At 33.6% G+C, this 15,414-nt stretch overlaps 1 protein-coding gene across 5 annotated transcripts in view; it reads right to left on the bottom strand.

Moving 5' to 3' along the window:
* Positions 1–15,414, bottom strand: part of GPATCH2 (G-patch domain containing 2) — a 94,958-nt gene that overhangs the window by 28,594 nt on the left and 50,950 nt on the right. For all 5 annotated transcript variants that reach the window (XM_034427833.2, XM_034427832.3, XM_034427835.3 and 2 more), the window contains exons 6-8: positions 7,269–7,336; positions 5,960–5,999; positions 3,579–3,649 (exon numbers count right to left, since the gene is read on the bottom strand). In XM_034427833.2, coding sequence (XP_034283724.1) covers positions 3,579–3,649; positions 5,960–5,999; positions 7,269–7,336 — 179 coding nt within the window. The remainder of the gene's footprint in view (positions 1–3,578; positions 3,650–5,959; positions 6,000–7,268; positions 7,337–15,414) is intronic.

Below are 15,414 nucleotides of genomic sequence, written 5' to 3'. Positions count from 1 at the left end.
TGTTTCATGTGTTGGAAGAATTCAATCCTGACACATTATTTTCATTTTATTCCAGCGTATTAAGATTAGGCCATTAATGCCAGTACATTTGTTACAAGGAATGTGTGTGTGGGGGTGTGTGTGTGACCTTTTCTTTTGCAAATAGACTTGTGTCCATGCGTGGTACACTAATGCTTGCTAAGTGTTCTTATTCAAACTAGGAGCCTCTTCCAGAGTCACCTGCAGTAAGCAGGTTGTAATTTTTCTGAGAAAGAAAACCTGCCAGAAAATGAAGTCCAATTGCAGTTATTCTTAACGCGCTCCATCACTTTGCCTCTAGAGACTCATGAACTTTATGCCAACCAAAAAAGATTTTTAAATATCTGTAATAGAGTCTTGCTGTCCTCAGAAAGGATAATGCAGTGGGGTTTTTTCTTGCTTCTAATTAGTAATTTAAGCATATGTTCAGCATTTAACTCTAAATGTTTGCCTTTTCCCCAAGCTCTAAGACAGCTGTCCAAGATGTGAATGCCTGAAAGCACTTAAATATCAACATCTGCTGAATTATGTTAATGGAATGTAATATAATTGGGCATGAGCTGGAATTGATCAGAAGTATAGGACTATGACCAAGGCAAATCTAAACCAGTATTTTATCTTACAAACAAGTCATAGGTAACAAACGTCTGACGTTAATCAACTAATATGATCAGAGCACAAAATTCCAAATACCAAGGCTAAAAAACAACAACTATGAAAATATTGAAAAACAGCACTTAAAACAGAATCAAAGGTAAATATTTTTTGTGGAAATTTCCTACTAGTGGCATAGGAACTCATTTTAAAATTCTAATTAAAACAAAAGATTATTCTATGTTTAGGAACATTTCTGTGTTAAGGAACAACGCATAAAAGAGACAAATAGCTTAAAACAAATTTGTTCCTACTTGCAAAGTACAATTTCCTTGAGAATTCTAAGATGGATCCTACCATATCACTCCTCACCTTAGATAATTTATGTTATCAAACCTATAAATATTCCTGATGAAGCCTTTGTTAGCCAAATCATATTATCCTTCCACTTCCTCACAATCACTTTTCTCTCTTTTGAAAAGTTTTCACTAAATAGCAATAGCAGTAAGCCTTATATACACCCCATAGTGATTTACAACACTCTCTGGGTAGTTTACAGTATCAGCATATTGCCCCCCACAATCTGGGTCCTCATTTTACCAATCTTGGAAGTCACTGCCACATAATAAAACATGAGCAGTGAATCTAAAGTGTCTGGCCACAAGAATACAATTGACTAGTGAAAGTTATTTTGTAGAACAGTGGATGGCAGAACATCAAACTAAGCTAATGTTAAAGCCCTACTGAGCTTGGAAACTATGTTAGAATTTAAATATCCTGCAGGACTGAGAGAGGGAGATTGGTTACTAAAGAAAACATCATTGGGTGGTTGAGAGTGATTTAATTATCTGATCTAGTATTTGGGTACAATTTGACAAAGCAAATTGGCATTCAAATCAATTTGGATAGGTTTCTCTTTCTGCATTAAGGGGACTAAACTGTTTGCTGCAAAACTCAGCCAGGATTATAAAAGTGAGACAAGGTGAATGATTTATTAGTTGTACAGCTAAAATGGTCAAAACGGAGTTGAATTTCAGGCTCAGGCTGTTATTACCAACTGCCATCAGAAAGTTCTAACTGCTTCCCCCCTTTTTTACTGCAAAGTTGCTTGTATTGTCATTTTGGTAATAATAAATTGATAATAAAATATGTATTTTATTTATTAAAAAGAATAAAACAAATTAGGGCATTCTTAGCTTCAAGGCAATCTAAATCAAACCAGCACTTTGATTAAAGTATCTAGTTGCTAGTCTTTGGAGCGACGTCAATCAGGATGATCTTGGGGCATTCTGTTCTGATACAGCTATTCCTTATGTTTAATCACATCAGGTTGCAGAAGAAAAGATGAAAGGGGAAAAAATGTTTTTTTTTTTTCACTTTCAGAGTGATGGTACCCCAACTTCTCTTTTTCCCTCTCCTGACTGGCCCTCTCTATTTTAAGAATTTGCTTGGGTCTTTGCCTGCTACTTTCAAAATACTGTATGTTAATTTCCCAATTGGCTCTCCACTACTTGCCTAATTTCACTCTACTTTCATTGTACTTTTTAGTCCAGAGAGCTTGAAATTATTCTTCTATTGGATTGATATTTCAATGGACAGGGTAATATAAAAATAGCACACTGCTTTAAAAAAAAGAAAAATCAAGTGATAGCCTCTTATTTTATATTCCAATTGCATACATAGTATTTCTCTCTTTGATACTGTTATTATCTGCCACAAAATCCATATTAAACTATGATATTTCTGTTTATGAAATGCAAAATGCAATGTATCATTTTACTAACCACATTCATTCACAGATGTTGAAAAATGCTGTGATTGATGGTTTCCCTTATTTTTGGCAAAAATGTTTTTCTTATCCAAGGTAAATTAAAACTGTTTCCCAATGAACAGATGATGTGATGGAAAAAAGATGAGACTATCATATCTTGCTTCTAAAATATCAAATAAGAATCACTTTAATTATACTGAATTTGTTACTTTTCTGTTATAAAACCATATTCATCTGAATTATCAAGAGACAATGAACAATCTTTCTTTTTAAAAGAGATTTCCACAAACCTGATGGGAAAAAGTTTTTGTTCTCTTTAGTCCCAACTTTTATTTTTCAGCACCCTTAGTGATTATAGAGTATCAAAATAGAAGCTAGTATAAATATACAAATATAACTGACATTGTATATGAAAATCATAGTCTAAAGCTCAACAAGGCTGTATGTGATAAAGAAGAACATGAGTAAATACGAATTATGTTTAAATAAATAAACACCTCCCCACCAAATAGTTTATTGATTTTAATTCTACATTTTCCTTTAGTATCACTCAACCTGCCGATTTGAGCAATTTTCAGATCCTCAAGAGATCAATTTTTTGGGTAAAAAAACCAACTGTGCTATTTTAGTAATGGATTCACTGGCCATGAAATCCAAGTCTTAATATTTCTATCAATCCTTTGATTCACACTGTAACTCTCATTTCTAATATTGTGAACGAAACAATGGTAGTAGGTTGCACTTGTAATGCTTGTGAAAAATATGTGATAAACAGAGGAATTGCTATTTAATTCATGGTAGAACAAGGTTCATTTTAAAGACAATTGTGTTTTAAAAGGCTGTATTGCTGTCCTATTTGACATAGTGCAATAATAAAAGGAGTGTAAGCTTTATTGTCCCTAAATATGCTATGGAGATAAATAAGATAGCACAAAGAAATAGAAAACATGCAAAAAAGAAGAAGAGAAACAAATATTTATTTTATTTGTTATTATATGTGTATCAACTTCCTTCTCTGAGTCATGTATCACAAAGATTATATTCAGTGTTACCTGTGCCTTCATTTTAAGCAGTCAGAGGCAAAGATAGTCATTGCATTTCACTGTATGATTTACCAGTTATCCAACTAGGTAAAATATTAGCTTGTGGTTTAATTAGAATGTAAATTATAAACTACACCGTATTGTAAACTTACCTGCTGGCTGTTTTCACTGAATTGTTCTTCTTGTGTCCTCTTTCTGATCGGTTATCTCGTAATAGTTGAAGCTACATAAGACATTCAGAATTTATATGAAAAACAAAGTTTAAATGTTTAGAAGTATATATGTCTTAGCTTTATTATGCTTTTGTGTTTTCTTCAATGAGATTAATAATCTTATAGCAGGCAATATACCGAAACCTTAAGATCAGTTTTTATTTTACTTCCATGCACCTATGACTGTGGTGACATAATACTAAGTTATCCATTCCCACAGCAATTCCTACCTACTCTGTTGTTGTGACCAGATAGTACAGCAAACTTTAAGTTGGGTAATATTTCCTTGAAGACCATAAAGAAAGCTTTTGTGGGTCTGGCTGAAATTAAAACCAACATTTGAAGTTTACTAATATTTTCCCTAACCCTTTTGTTTCTCAAAAGAAATTCCTACTTCCTAAGAGTAAAAGAGCAAAAAAAGGAGAGACAGAGAGAGAGAGAGAGAGAGAGAGAGAGAGAGACAGAGAGAGAGAGACAGAGAGAGAGAGAGAGAGAGAGCAAAAGAGACACTACTGCAGGAATGGCTTTACTATGGTGCTCATTCTTTACCCCACATTTTTTCCCTTAGAATTAATTATGGCTTTACCATGAGCTATCAATTCCTGCATTCTTTTTCTTGACATCTTCAACAGAATTGGCTAACTTAAAATGACTTGAATCTGGCATTCTCAGCTTTCCTAATCTGTTTCTAACAGTAGGAATAGCCAAATTAAGCAGGATTTGTTAAATTATCATTGTTGTAACAACCAGACTATTTAGAATTGCTCTTAATTTCGTCTTTCAAATAAGGCAAAAATGTTTGCAGTCAAAGATAATTCTCATAGGTTAATTTGTTTTTCTAAAAAAATATGCATCTAAACAATGAACTATGGCCACCATTATGATTATTCACTAACAGAAAGATGAGTCTCAAAATATTATTTTAAGGAAGATGAATTGAAGAGCCAATTGGGAAAGGGAAATTATAGCAAATACTTAATTGTATTTAATTCTGCACTTTATTAACCGTTTTCTAAAAAATAATTAACAGACTTTCAGATTGTAAAAACAATAACAAGAAAATGATGGCAGTTGCCAGAGAGGAACAAAAGACACGTTCAAAAAAATGGAACATGAATTTCAGAGAATGAAATAATGTGAGCAGTGGATTTGGAAAGAGACTTTGATAGTTTTGTAAAACATCCCTCTGAATGGTTCAGAGAGACCTACTAATTATTCCTATCACATTTTTCACAGCTGCTGCATCTTGATCAATATTTTCATATAGTTATCTATTCACCATGACTCAAAGTTTCCAGGTCAATAATTGTCAGTTCAGACTGTATGAGTCTGAATATATGAAAGCTTGGATTCTTAGCTTTATAATGCATCGCTTTATATTTACATATACTGTATTGAAAGTTACATTTCATTGCCCCCTCACTTATCATAGAGAAATTTTTGTATGGAGCTCTTTTCAGTCCATATCAATGGAAGAAGTGAGATATCGTTATGGTTAAGGATAGCAGCAATGCATAGAAGGATTCACAGGTGATAGGGAGCTGCTGCTGCAGATAGTAATTAGTCTTAAAATATATTTGCAAAATTATTTCCCACTCTTGTTTCAGTTTTCTGATTTGAGAGACAGTCTATAATAATTTTAAATCTATGACTGAGGAAACAAAATCTTTTTAATATACTTATGACAATTATTTTATACATTCGACTCTGTTGCAGCTGTGGAACACTATGATCAGGAAAGATTCCCTTATCTTCCCTGAAACATCCCTGCCACTCCTTTTCCTATCTATTCCATGATAAGCATTTCATTCATTATCAGTTTTAGAGACTTGAAGTCTTTTCATAGTGACTTGATAATATATGTGTTGCCATGCATACTGAAGCAGCCTGAAATTAAATGCAATTTTCTACAGGCTTCTTTTTTAGCATGACCATTCAGGTTTTGTGAGCACAGGAAGAATTCTCAGTGTGTAAAAGTTGAGGTGGAGCTGATAGATCTGGAGATAATACACATGGCCGTTTCCCCTACATTGCTCTTTGAATTATTTCTCACGGGAGCACATATCCACTTGCACACTTGATTGAAACATTCTTTGAGCAAAAGGAACTGCTGATAATTGCCAGCTCTACCCTGTCATACCCAGGAGGCTTTCATAATGAGCTATTTGCTGCTAAATATCTTCAGTCAGTCATTTTCAATACAAAATCAGGAGATTTTGCTCCTTCTTTTACAAACGGGTGTCCCTATTCCTCCAGACAAGTGACAGTTAAATTCCTTCAAATATATAAAATAAAATGTTCTTGATCAAAGTGGTTCTTACCTGGCTATGTTCCTTTCTAGCCGCAGGGCTAAACCAATGGCTATGGGAAAGGGGAAAAAGGGGGTTAGTAACACAGCTAACTGAAGCATGAGCTGTCATATGACCAGCCTGTGCGTGCTCTTGGGTATTTTATTGTCCACCAGAAAAAAGTAGCCTTTGGCTATGATTTATTTAAATAGGATATTTTACAGAACGCTCAAGGTCTGTAACAGTTTTCATAGCAATGTATCTCATTCCTCAGGTTACTACTGTTTAAGCAAGTGAATATACATTAAACAGCAGCATGCCATTCTGCAATTCTTTACATAATACATCATACAACCTTTCTCTATGTTTGGGCTACAGAAATGTCAGATTTAACCAGTGTAACTGGAAAAACTTTTCAGAAATGTTGATGGCTAATAAGAAATATTTACATATATTATTAGCATTTTGAATTTAATACATTTGCACACATCATTTAGAGAAAATTTAATCAGAATTAAAGCCATAGATTTCAATGATATTCAGTACAATTCATGTACATAGAACTGCATCTTCAGTGTTTCTACAATACACTCCATTGTAATATCATGGCTATTCTTTGTGTTATAGAATACTTTGAGAACTACACCAGTTTAAAATGAAAAGCGTGTATTATTTTCCCTTCCCAACTCAATCAGCTTTGTTACTTGAGATAATCAGAGCTTTAGCAAGAGGGGAAATTTTTAAGAAGCATTAATTTTAGTATCACTAAGTTGCTTTTTTAAATTGCTACAATTTTCAGTGACTTAAATGATATCAAGACACAGTATCATCATCACTCTCAAATCAATTGTTTTATTTAATTGTTATATTTGGTAATTTTGCATTTAATTTCCCTCCAATATTTGTTTCAGGGGATTCTAATACTTGGAAACTTATCCCACAATCAATTTGCTAGTTTTAAATGTGTCACAAAAAGCTTTGTAAAATGTTTCAAAGCACTTGTGCACTTCTCTCAGTTACTCTCCTTTTATCCCAATGCAAAAGCAAAGAAATAAGAAAGTAGTTCTGGACAGATCCAAGCTAGATAATATACTGTGCTTCCTTTATCTTCAGGTAACATTTTGATTCTAGGATGGAAAAATACAACAATCACTCAAGGAATTGAGCTGTTTTAAAATTAGCACATATTTTCCCCACAAAAATATTGGAAAGAACAGCATTCATATGGCCAGAATTCTAAGATTTGACTGGACAATTAGGATGAAATTTAATATATAATTAAAACCAGGAGATATGCAAAGGAAACTAAAAAAAAAAATGAAAAAATAATATGGACACTTACTCATGGTGATGGAATTCCTGGGATAAAAGCACAGCTTTTTTGTTACTGCATGAGCCTGTGGTAGTAATCTAAAAGAATCACAAGTATTATAAGTTGTGTATAGAAATATAAAAGTATTTACAGCTTGAAAAATATTTATTTTGAAATACTAAGATATTACAGATGCTGATTGTAGAGATACCGGTTTTGTATACCCAAGCTTCTTTGAATAATTAGATATCCTGAGCAGATCCAGTCCATAGTATATTCCAGCAAGGCTATTCCAATCTGCTCTATTTCTACATTATTTTGAAGAGATTATCGGAATTATCAATGCACATTGAAAGGATGGGCAGAAAATATTGCATTGTATAGCAGTAATGGGAATAGAAAACCACAAGGGTTATTTATAATTAAGCTTTTTCTGCTACCCAAGATTCCAGAATGAAGAGAGCACATAGTGGCTCTTAGAGATGCACTACTCAATTCATAACCATCAATTAACCTTTCATAGCTTAGCTTACATTATTTTAAAAGTAAGGAGATATAGGGGTAACTAAGTAAGTAATGTGAAATTAGAATGCACCCCAATGACACTAAAAATATAATCAATAAAGTCCTTGTGCTGTTTCAATTTTTAATAACTTCACTTCTACATAGGATATAAACAATCCATAAAATGGTACAGAGCAGGGATTTATTCAAGATTGAAATACAGGATAAAAATGTAGGCTAATAAATGTGATCAGTGGTAGGTCAAATGCATGCTTGGAAAATGTCAAAATTATGACCAAAAGTTAGCAAAGTTCCCATGGCAATATATATGCACAGTTAGCAAACTTCCCAGACCAAACTATATCCAAGACTTGGTATCAAAATGATCCCCTTTCTCTATGTGAACAGGAGGTTGAGCTTGGAGACAAGAGCCTGAAAAGGACAGCTATGGGATGGAGTTCCTCATGCCTGATGTAGAGTTGTAACTGCCTCATTGACAGTTTCCAGTGATGTCTGCCCATCTACCAGGGGCAGTAGACAATTGGATTTTGAACTGGTATAAACAAGAGCAAGAGCAACCTCTAATATTTTCCATCCCGAGAATTACGAAGGGTACAATTTATCAATTTTTGATAATGAAATGTTTATGCAGTCTAGTGTCTGGCACAGAACAGAGGCATCCAGACATAATGTAACAGCATGTCTATTTTTTTCTTTAAAAATGTGACAAATTGTGGTTACTTCCTGAAATGTTAAATTTCAGTAAGCAAAGAAGGAAAAACATACAAATATATTTCAGGATGGGTTTGAAGTATCAATGATACAAAAAACATTCTAACTGATATGATTGACTGTTTATAACATTAACAGTTTGACAGTTATTTTAACATTGCAGGTAAACATTTGGTGCAGCTCTTGAGTTACATCCTGCATTAAACTCAAAATGAGGTTTTCATGCTATTCCAGTGGGTATCCCTGGAATATAGTAATCCATTTTCTACACTGTGGCTATAAGAAAAGCCGACTGTGCCTATGTCATGCTTTGTTAGAGGTTCATGATCACATTATCTCATGGTGGACCTGACACTTTTATTCAGTTTACAGTATGTTCTGTGTACAGGCAACTTATTTCCTTTGCCAGGGCTGCTGACAACCTTTTCCACACTATATTAATCTTGTTTACTGACTTTATCTTGGTACAAATATCAGAAAACTGAACTTTTTATCTCATGGAGAAAATAAACAATGTGTTGACAGAAGCAGAAGCTATTTTCTGATCTAAAAATGGTTGTTTACCTCTAGCCATACTTATAGAAAAATGTTTCTAAGCCCCCAGCTTGCTACATAATCCATAATTTAATAAATGTGGAAATTCCATGAAAAGTCATTTAGATATATTGGAAGGGATAAGGAAAATATGAACTCCAAACAAAACACAATTTACAGACCAACACAATGTACACAAAACAAAAGCATGTTTTATGCAGTCAATAACTGAATGCTGTTCAGATTATTTTTCACATATCAAAAATATTTTAGGGTAGGGAGGGAGAAGCTTTTCTTTTGCTTGTATTTATTCCTAACAGTTTTGTTCCACTTGGGAAGGGAATAAAGATTCAGTGCAGTCTTGTGTTGAACATGTAAGAAGTTATTCTAGATGCTCCCAGAAGTTGTAAAAACTGAGTGGTTGTGGTAGATTTATGGATGTGTAGGTGGAGAAGATATATGTTTGGAAGAAATTGCAGTTTCAAAATCTGCATTCTGGAAAATTTAGATACAGGCAGACTTCAATTTACAACTATAATAGAGTCCAAAATTTCCATTACTAAGCAAGAGTGTTAAGTGAGTTTTGTCCCATTTTATGACCTTTCTTGCCACAGTTGTTAAGTGAATCACTGCAGATATTAACCTAGTATCATGGTTGTTAAGTGAATCTGGCTTTCCCATTGACTTTACTTGTCAGAAGGTCACAGAAGGTGATCACTGCAACCATCATAAATAGATGCCAGTCACTAAGCATCTGAGTTTTAATCACGTGACCATGGGGATGTTACAACAGTCATAAATGTGAAAAATTGTCATAAGTCACCTTTTTCAGTGCCACTGTAATTTTGAATGGTCACTAAATGAACGATTCAATGAATGGAATAAGTCGAAGACTACTTGTATGTGGGCAAAAATATATGCTGATTTCAAAATATACAGTCATTAGTCAGACAATTTTAAATGAATCATTCTTTAAAATATCCCCTTGGGATAGGTGAAAATGCAGAAAAAATATGTTTGGTTAAGAAGCACAAATTCTATTAATTTTAAAAATATTCAGAATAATGTTATGCATAAAATGCAAATGGCCAAATGTATTTTACACACTCCTAGAAAGCTGCCATACAGAAAGAATATGGAAGCTGTGATTAAACAATCCTGCTCAGTTTATTCTGTTAGAGTAAAATCTTGCTGCGAAGAACAACAACAACAAAAAGTTAGAAAGATGTTGGCAGGCTCAGACGAGGTAATTGTACTATGTTTAGAGTGAGTATATAGAGACATAAAGCAGGAAAAATATATTGCCAAATCAGTGTCCAGCTTTATGTAGCACGCAGTGAGTGGCCTCTACTGGCTGACCAAGGGCTACATAAGTCACCTTGTCATCTATTATTATGATAGCACTTTCTGAATAGCTGAAGAGAAATACCTTTTGTTTCATTTATCACCCTACAAAGTTTATTCATTTCAAGATGCTATCGATGTTCTGTATGTAATCTCTTTCTATAACACTAAGGCATGGACAAGATCATTTATATAGAAGTACAAAGAGGAAATGCAAAGTACATTTTCTATTTTTTTTTCCCAAAGAAGAGACATGTAAATATAAATTAGTTCTGATGATAAAGCAGGGAGATGGCAGTCAATTATTCAACTTTTGTTTTCTTGGGTGTCGCTATTACACTTACAAAGCAAACAAAGCAAGCTCAGGAAACAACTTGAATCTAATCTTTTATACATCTAGTCTTACCATTTCTTACTTTTCATAATTGCAATAAGCAATCAAGCAGTGATGAGCTTTTGGGCTGAATCCCTGCTTGATCGACACTTTTTTTATAATAAAAAATGTTGAAGTAAAATGACGTTCAAAATTCCCATTTATTTTAAATGCTGTAGTGCAGGGATGTCAAACTCGATTTCATTGAGGGACGCATCAGGGTTGTGTTTGATCATGTGGGGACGGAATGAGTGTGGCCAGGGTGGGCGTGGCCAGCTCAACATCACTTGTGTCGGGGACACCTGTAGTGGCCCGAGCACTCTGCCAGCAAAAACAAGCTCTGTTTTCGGCTGTGATGGCCTCCTGCAGCCCTCTGCCAGTGAAAACAGAGCTCAGGAGGGATGCATGCAGCCCTTCTGAGCTCAGTTTTCATTGGCAGAGGCACAGTGGGCTGGTCCTTTGCTGTTTCCAAGGTGGCGCCATGGGCCAGATCTAAGCACCCCAGGGGCCGGATCCAACCCCCAGGCCTTGAGTTTGACACCCCCGCTGTAGTGCATTACTGTGTGTTTTTTGCACTTAAGAGGAAAGTCCTATGTACAAAAAACTAAGAAAAAGAAAAAGTCTAATCCATGGACAATTCAACTCAAACAAATCTGCGTGTGCATGTTTTATTTCAGGAGAGAATATATTGAATGCCTCTGTCTTATTGTATTAATAAAGTAAGTTTTAATTAAGAAACACCTGGAAGCAGGTACAGTTGATGCCAATATAAAATAATTCCAGGCCACCATTAGATGACCAATGCCAAGTAATTATAACCTTGTATTATGCTTGTCAAATAAGGGTAATACTCAGTTGTATTTGATGAAATAAATTATAGTCCACATAACTGTCGGGTATTAAAACATAATACCCGACAGATTTTAAGGTGTTGCAAGATATTTATTAATATTTATTGAAGGATCTAATCAATAAGGTATGTTAGCAAAGGAATAATTATTTAGGGGTAACACTTCTGATTACATATAGCAATTTTTTTACATCAATGCACACCTGTGAAAAATCTTGTCAATTTTGCCCTGTAATGTAAAACTTCATACATGGAGGATACACCTTCAATGTAATATTTTATCATATAATTGTATCATATAACTATTTTACTTCTAAATATATATTCTTTGAAATTATCTATTAATAAATAATATAATCTATTAATAATAAAATCTATTTATTTTTAATGGAAATTAGATTTAAGTAAACATTGTCAGGATTTAAGATTTGTTCTCTTGTTTACTATGGGATTATGCACTTGATTCTACCATTCCCTTAATTGTACCCTATTAGGGAGAATGTTGTCAGACCTAAATGACTAATGATGGCAAAAGGTGACTGTAGTTGTAAGAAATATTATTTTGCAGACATATAGCATGGTATTCTGGGATATTTCTGGCCTTATTTTAGAGTTCTACTTTGCTTCAGAATTCAGTCCCATTATCTTGACTGCTCAAAATTGTTCACAGGGTTATCTAGCTGACATATAAGATAACCTTCCATCTCACTAGACACCACTGGGATATGACATGCTGACCCACAGTAATCCTTGATTATTAGCATGAAATATATACCACACAAAAGGAGAGCTCTAGGTAAGGGATTGCTTATAAAAACCTTTCTATCATATTTTTTTTTAAAAAAGTGGTATAAGACATACAAAAATAAATGTATTAGATGACTTAGAAACATTAAATAATGCTGAATGTTTACAATCTGATTTTAACAATGTTACATGGAAGCAAATCATACAGGTTTCATTGGAACCTATTTAAAAATACATTTGCTGTACATGAAGCCTTAAATACTTAACAGGGATTACTTCTGGGGGGGGATTAGACTAAACAGAAGGGTGTCCAATAATTTTTGAATTATTAATTCTATTTAATTCATCAATAGTTTACAATTATATGTATGTTAGGAAAAATATATTATCCACTATACATGAGGAAAGCTTTCTAGCCCTTGGTAATAATGAATAAAGACCCCCAAATTAAGTTCCAAAGCAGAATTATACTATTACCTTCTATTTAAAAAAATACTAAAAAGCTTCACATCAACCTATGATGTGACAGTTTATTTAAAAAGATATTTTCGATTCCACCTTTATTACTTTATATTACTTTATAAGTAACTCAAAGTTGATTTTATTGTTTTATGAAAAGAGTTAGATTGCTTAATCTTTCTATAACAACTGGTCCATGTACGGTAGAAGAAATGAATTGCTTTTATATGAAAATAACTAAATCAAGTAGCTACTTACTAGCCCTATTCGGTATTCTTTATATCATTGATATAACATTTTTGCATTGTCCCTAACCACTTTTTGAAGTACTTGGTTATTGAAGGCCAAGGATTTCCTTTTGCAAGAACAAAGGGATCATAATCTTGTTCTAAAGGAATTTTCAATATCTTAAACTCTGAGTTGTCTATGGAGATTCTCAGCCATCCAGGTCATGGCTGTCCCACAGGTGCTTTTTCAAGAAGTAACTGGACTTTGTTTTTCTTTGACGATGTTTTGCTTCTCATCCAAGAAGCTTTTTGGATAAGAAGTGAAATGTTTTCAAAGAAGAACATAAATAAAAATATTAAATAAATAAAATTATTATTATTATTATTATTGGTTAATCTTTAGTGAGATTCACAGCCTTTGAGGCTGGTTAATAGCTCAGCAATTATTATTATTATTAACAAGAAAGACCAGTTGCCTCTTGAAAAAATATCTTTGGGTTAATTCTGAGTTGCTGCTAAATTGGGGAGAATTATATATTCATTGACATAATATTATTTGTCTTTTCATCTAAATCACATTATTACCTGCTACCATTAGGCTTTAAGACAACATTCAAGTTATGGATGAGAAGCTAATCATTCTCTCTTAGCTAGCAGTTATATTTCAGTAGTAGCTCTGTATTTAAAATATAGTTCAATGAAGATAAATGTAGCATCTTCTTTGTATATCATATTAGAGGCATCATTTTCTGTTTAATGTACTATTCTTTCTCTGCTGGATAGTTTCCTGCCAGTTCAAAATGGTTCTTTAATAGAACTTACTTAAATGTGAGTTTAGGGTAAAGTCCAAAGCCCATTGTTCATAATGTCACTACTTAGCCAATTCAATCAATAATGCTTTCACAATCAGGATACAAAATGTGCAGCCCTTCTACATCCATTTTGTGTCCTTAAGAGTCCAAACTCTTTTTTATCCTTTACAAAAAGGATAAAATAGGTGCTTTAAGCCTTCCAGTTATTTTCAGCATCCATTTTATCTGTTAAAATTCCAGCAATGCTGTCCTTAACATGAATGCAAACACTAGACGTGTTCCTCAAGCTGAAAGTAGTTACATATCCTTAAGCAAGAAGATATGTTAAACTTCAGGACAGATTTATCTAAAAAGTATCAAGATGATGATGTGTATTTTTTTTTTAAAGTAGCAGCATATCTGTTTGAGAATATTGGTAACTGTGGTCTGTCACATGTGCTGTGAAATTTTAAATTGGCCCTAATCTAGTGTAGTTAAATGTCATGGGAATATTTGGGATTTTGCAAGTAAGAAATAGCAAGCACATTTGCAGCCAATGAATGGTCATGCATGCAGAATCTGAAATATCCAGATTTGATTTTTTTCAAAAATAAAATGAAATATATATTACTAGTATTATGCTCTTCTGTCAAAACATCGAGACTTAACAGCAATACAATATCTTATAGAAATTACTAAATTCCCCAAATAGTACTACGTTAAAAACATTTCATGCAGCTCCTTCAGTTAGAATGTGGCTCAGCTTTAGTAAAACCTGTCCATCTTACCAGCTGTTGAAAGTGCCTTGACAGTTCTAAATCACCATAAACCATGCAACAAGGCAAGCTTATTTCACACTAGAAATCAGATTCGGATTCCACCTGCTTCTCCTTTTCATTAAATTGTTCATGGACAGAATAGCATGACAGAGTACCCAGCAAACATGCTGTCTTGCCATGTACTAGTACCTCACTACTGACAGACATCTGACCTGTCACATCTACAAACACCAATAAGATTTTCTGTGTGTGTGTATGCGCGTATGTGTATGTCATAGAGATGTTTTATTCAAAGTCTTTCTACTTCATACTCTTTAAGAGGAAAAAGAAATGCAGAGGAAAAAGCCACTTTCAGACTTTATGGATAACTTTTTGGAATTGCTCATCTTTAGAACCAAACATAAATATTATTTTTTCACAAGTTGGTACTCAAGAATTTGTGAAAATAGTGTAAGAACTCCTCTCCACAAAGACACACAAAGGGCCCTTATTTCCATTTACAATCTAAACTATCTCAATGGGAAAAAATACATGGAAAAAAAGACGGGAGAAACAAATAAGAAAATAAAATATTGACAATAAATAACAATACGTAATAGAAGTGTACCCAGAGTGAATACAAGCACTATTACTGTACAGCATATGTTTTGCACTCACTTTGGGCACTAATGAAAGAGTTGAGCCAAGATTTTGAAAAACAAGGAAGAAGGATGGCATCATTAAACTTTTAAGAAATAATTTCAGTTTTAAGACCTGAAATTTAGAAAATGTAATGGACAGAATAATTTGACAGCAAATGAGTTTCTTCATTTATTAACTTAAAAGACAAGCACTTC

This window comes from Pantherophis guttatus, chromosome 1 (genome assembly GCF_059756535.1).
Source record: "Pantherophis guttatus breed Tessera chromosome 1, ASM5975653v1, whole genome shotgun sequence".
Lineage (NCBI taxonomy): Eukaryota > Metazoa > Chordata > Lepidosauria > Squamata > Colubridae > Pantherophis > Pantherophis guttatus.
The sequence above is the reverse complement of the archived record's forward strand: the minus strand, read 5'-3'. Positions and strand labels throughout refer to the sequence as shown.